The sequence below is a fragment of the Ptychodera flava genome, chromosome 10, assembly GCF_041260155.1.
Source record: "Ptychodera flava strain L36383 chromosome 10, AS_Pfla_20210202, whole genome shotgun sequence".
In the NCBI taxonomy this organism is placed as follows: domain Eukaryota; kingdom Metazoa; phylum Hemichordata; class Enteropneusta; family Ptychoderidae; genus Ptychodera; species Ptychodera flava.
In genome coordinates this window covers 25,933,054-25,938,701 of record NC_091937.1, presented here as the reverse complement: position 1 = coordinate 25,938,701, position 5,648 = coordinate 25,933,054, and the positions used below count along the sequence as shown (strand labels likewise).

The 5,648-nt window shown below is 35.8% G+C and overlaps 1 protein-coding gene across 1 annotated transcript; it reads left to right on the top strand.

The window, feature by feature from the left end:
- The first annotated feature begins 4,260 nt into the window (after positions 1-4,260).
- LOC139141579 (synaptogenesis protein syg-1-like) lies at positions 4,261-4,938 on the top strand. Its single transcript, XM_070711171.1, has one exon. It carries the CDS (start codon positions 4,261-4,263, stop codon positions 4,936-4,938), a length of 678 nt encoding a protein of 225 aa, XP_070567272.1.
- The last annotated feature ends 710 nt before the right edge of the window (positions 4,939-5,648 follow it).

Here is a 5,648-nt window from a genome sequence, read left to right as displayed (position 1 = left end):
ACTTTTGCTTCAAATACCGTATTTATGTATGTATATATATGTACTTATTCATACATATACATTATAGTATATAATATAAATACTATATACATAAATACTATATATAATACAATGTGTGATATTATTTAGTTATTAATGCATGTCTTTACCCCAAATCTAATTAATCATAAGTCGTTCACGGTATTTTAATGTGTTACTCAATAAGATCCTACTGATTAAAACGTAAGTTTTTGAGTTTTCACAGCAACAAAATAAAGAGACTGTCAAAATATTTCAAGAGATTAAAAAAGTGTTATCATTCTACAAAAAAATTGTAAGAGCTTGTAACAATTTTAAGATGACTCACCCTCTATACGTATAAATGGAGTGTTTTATTGAGATTTTCAGTCCAAAGGGAGTTTAATTTACCACATGAGAGAAGTTAATGGTATTTTCATCTAATTGACGTTGTTCATACCCATTGTTCGTCGCTGTAAATGTGTTTAACGAATGGGGGTCGAAGGTAAGTCTTTAAATATTGAATTGTACAAAAAATTGCATGGCGTCAATTTAGGGTCACTGTCAAGGATCTGTACTAATATAAGCGGCGTGTCCTTGCCGTATTAAGTCCAAAGGAATCAAAGGATACTATGTACAGTATAATTCAGTGTTGGTACATTAACTACATGACAAACTAAACCGACGAACTTGAGATACACATACTTGGATTAATACACAGGTACTCCGTATCATGTATGTTATCTTCCGTTAACTTTTTGGCGAGCAAAAGCAAATTAAAGAATGAACTTACCTCCCTTTGATTTCCAATAGGTGGACAAGTTATTCAAATGTGTGGCTGGAATATATACGGGGTACGTTGAACGGTGCCTTTTGATTTTCTATGAAAGTCAATTATCCAAAAGGTTTCTTTCAGGTCGTTAATGTCTTTGGTATATTTCTGTACACATATAGTAAGATACATCATATGTAACACATAAAATAGAGATGAAGTTGCTTGCTACAACAACACTTCTTGCTTTGAAATACAAAATTATTTTTAATCTAATATGCAGTATTTATTTATTTATTTTTTCATCGATAAGGTGAGACAAATTCTGTATAATTAATTGGATCTTCCCACACAAGTATGCAGCCACTTTTGAAATCAGTTTTGTGAAAATTTCAACATTTGCATTTCTTCTTAACATTTTTTCGCACATTTGTACAAACTGTTGCCTTTTTATAGTACATAGATATAGATAACTTTGCCAACATGTTGTTTGTGTATCTTAATGATGCCGTCTACAACAAATTAATACCATGAACAGTGGATGGCTAACGTGGGCAACATACCAAAAAAACAAGACAAAACAAATGAAAAATAAAATCGAGTCCATAACAAAGTTCAAAGTGTTTGTGACAGAGATGGCAGCCAGATGTCATCGGACAGGCCATGTGTAGGACATTACGCGTATATAAAGGGCTTTGCATAAATATTCCGGTTTATTTTTTTTCTAAATTCGTGTTAAAGCTTGGAATGCAGCAATATTGAAGGGAGTGGTTCATGAAATTAAAAATGCCATTGATCAGGAAATAGGCCTTTACTCAAGCAGTAAATGGAAAGCGACCATTAAATGACGACCCAGCTACCAATCTTTATGGTTAAAACACCTGGAAAACGTAAGTACTTCAATATATCTTTTATTTGGATGTAGAAGTCTACGTGTTTCCTTTTTAAGAAAAGGAAAGCCTCAGGGTAATTCCTTAATTGTTTGTATTAGACAACAGAAATTCTCGATAGTTACAGTACATTGTCTGTTTATGTTAGTTTGTAATTAAATTTATCGTTATTTGTTAGTTCATTTAAGTTATCATCCTCTCACGGTGCTCGTTAGCTTATTGTCATCTGCAGTAAGTTACGATTTATTAATTGTGTGTCCTTGGTGATGTTCTTTCAACACATTTGGCAGGTCTACCGACTACAATTATTTCCGGATAAAATGGCTTTTTTGCAATGACCAGAGTTTGTAAACCATCATCATCGCTGGGCGGCCATATATATATATATATATATATATATATATATATATATATATATATATATATATATATATATATAATATATATAATATATATATATATATATATATAATACACGCAATAATAGAAAGTCATTGATGTTGTCGTTTTGGTTCATCATAAAAAATGATGTTTGTGTAGTGTGCAGTCAGTGTATCAAATTTCAGTTTACTTCAATTCTTATAGAATTCCCTCTTAAAATCCACAAAAATCACGTGTCAAAAAACTTCGCTTAACCATTCTCTAACGTTTGCTTTTTGTGAGAGCAGTCATAAGTTCTTTGCATAGTTTCTAAAAATGTGTCACTGTTCGAAATACCCTACACACACGTCTCTGCATATTGTACATAAGGAAATAAAAGGTAGAATGATAAAAATTACAATCGCACATGAAGTTAAAAAAAAGAAAAGTCACTGGGTACAACAATAAAAATAACGAAAGGAAGTCGTATAAAAATAAAAAATAAATTGAGTAAATAGGTAACTATTTACTTGTAGAGTAAGAATTGAGAAGTAAATGATCGTGATATGTATCAAGTATCAAAACGTTTGCGAACACCAAACATAAAATACGAAATTATCACACATTTTGTGCTTGTTTATATTTCCCCTTTCCTTGCCTGTTATAATATTTCAATTTGATCTAGACACTCAAGCCTTAAGTTTCAGTGGAAATTTTATAGTTTTAATGCCGAACTGGCGCCAGGTATGCCATGACTGACATGATCCTACGCATACCTGATATTCTCTGAATTCGACATACATCATTTCACATTGGCATATGTTGTCAAAGAAATAAATTAGGCTGTGCCACTCTTTATTGTTTGGTTTATAAAAGGTAACGGAAATGTCATCAGTAATACATATATTTTTTGTCTTCGAATCCCATTATTTTTCTGCCTCATTATTTAATTTTCAACAATTCGAGTGAAATCATTATGGCTTTTATTGGATTTATTATTCTTGATAATTGATGATCTCCATAAATACCCCGTGTGTTGTAACAAGCGATATCCGGCGATGCTTGTGGATCGCCAAAACCCTTAAGTGGCATCAAGTGGTCCCGCCATGCGCGAAATCGAAGCGTTGGAAATAATTTAATTGTGGTGATGTATAAATATCTCGGCTTGTTAGAAGGGAAGGCAAAGACGTCATATCAAATGTATTGCTCCATTTCCTGTTACTCAATATGTATTTTCAATTATATTTGTTGTTCCTGTAAAACCTAGTTTCTTGTAGTTCTCCTTTAATTATATTGAATATCTGGTGTTTAACCTGTAAATACAGCGTGACTGTTTTTAATGTCCAATATGATAGTTCACATGAATTCTGGTCCGCAGTAGAATACATTTGTCCAAAGTAAGATTGCATCTTTAAACGGTACTTACTCTTTATGACGTGAATACCCTGTATTTAAATACAGCAATGGTATCGCAAAACATTTGTCACATAAATACGTAATTCCTGTGGCGTTTAACGGGTTCATAAGGATAGGTCAAAACACGTATGTGCAAAACAACCTTGGAATATGTCTGGTTTTTATTTATTCAAAGTGTGTATCCATCTCTTACATACACCAAAGCATATGGCTGTAAATGTGTCCAATAAGTCATGCACCAGCCAATTTTTCACTCAGGGCTCTGTAACGCATGGAATGCAGCGGTAGGCAGGTTAAATAACATCCTGAAAAAACGCTTCTCTCATTTTGAAGTCTATCCCATGTTACACGTGCACTGCATGGTTTGGTAGCTGTTGCACCAGGCAGTATGATATTTATCTCGTTTAAAGTGTGAAATATGGAAATGGCTTCACAGTGAAATTATTTCTGTTGTACTTATATGTCTTAATTTCTAGAATAATGAGCCCAGCTTCTGCCATGATGACAGAGGTGTCTAGTTAAGGCAAGCTATATTTAGATGATGCATGATCTTATGATAGCGCTCAAAATACCCGGATCAAGGGAAAGCATACAAAATATAGACAGTTCCAAAGCATTTTTGTTTTGGCAGTCAGACGATATAATAGTTTTCTTCAGAACGTCAAGATGGATTTTGGAACAAGCAAGGTCGGTTTGATATTTCTGTCCTTACTGTTATTGTTGAATTATCGTGTTTGTTCTGGACTGACAACGACTGCTCCAGTAAGTTTCATTACTCAACCAAGCCCATCTACAGTCGTATTTGAGTACGGAGAGGATTCGAGTATGACGATTGAGATGAGTTGTAAAGTAGAGAATCTCAAGTCCGACCAGAAAGTATCCTGGCTGAAAGGCTTGGATTACACAGTAATCAGCGATGATCACGATGTCCGTACACACTATTTGACTGACAATGAGAGATACTTCATTGTTGGTGACGAGAGTCAGGGAGAATACAACTTACAAATCAGAATGGTGAGTTACCAAACTGCTGAGTTCGACAGTGGATTGTATCATTGTGCTGTCTTTTATGATGATCCAAATATCCTGCACGCCATCATTCGATCTGCTTTTGCAAGACTGAACGTCTATGTTGTTCCTCGTGTGATGTACCCACAGTGCACTGTGGACGATGTCAATGCCACTGACACAAGTGAGGTCATGGAAGGTGAAGCTGTGACGTTGTCATGTCAATCAGATGCAGGCTATCCGACCGTTTCCATGTCCTGGGAAAATGGTAACTCTTCCACAATTCTGACTGAGAGTGTAACTGTTCAGGATGACAAAGCGTCTGTTGAATACACATGGATTCCAAATGAAAATGATGATGGCGCCTTTTTCATATGTTCCATATACCACATGGCCTTTGATTGCCGGGAGGAGAGCGAACGAAATCGTTCTGCGCTGTCGGGCCTTTTAAAGTCCGGAGACGTACACCAACATGGCAATCACCAATACCTGTGAATACGTCGAACGTCCAACAAAGCCTTCCAACACACATCCCAAAGGTCTCATCGCCGTCCTTTGGGGAAACAGACATTGTGCGCTTCAACGATGATTGACCCCTTAGCAACCAGTGACATGGTAGTTACCTCAGCTGACAGTGGAAGTCCTTCAGAACATACTGCACGCACCACCAAAGGTTCGGCAGGAGTAACAAGGGACAGCGAAAACACTTTAGCGTATACTGTACCAATAATTGATGGTCTGACAGAAATTACAAGGACCGATTTAGAAACGAATAAAGGGGAGCACAACATATTAATTATACTAAGTGTTGCTTTTTCCGCTGTATTTGCCTTACAGGCAATTTTGATTATTTCACTGATGCATTATGTCAGGAAGGCAAGGCGAAGCAGAAACTCATATGAACTGCGAGAGGATAAATATGCTGGAGAGGGTAATAGCATAGATACAGGTGAAATAACTGAACCTGGGACTGATGCTACTGCGTTTGCTGTTATTGATGTCCAGTTTGATGATGATGGTTATGCTGACATGGTGCCAAATTCATTGATGGATGCAGAGGACAATATTGGAGAGCAACAGACGATGAATTCCGAAAACTCGTATGAAAAGTTACATATTTCAGACTCCTTGACCGCAGAGCAATGACTGTGAAATGCCAATGGATTCAAATTTGAAAATCCCAGACGTAACGCATTGGACGTTGT

What these genes read in the sequence shown, in the direction of transcription:
- LOC139141579 (XM_070711171.1), top strand. Translation starts at nt 4,261, where the DNA reads ATGACGATTGAGATGAGTTGTAAAGTAGAGAATCTCAAGTCCGACCAG.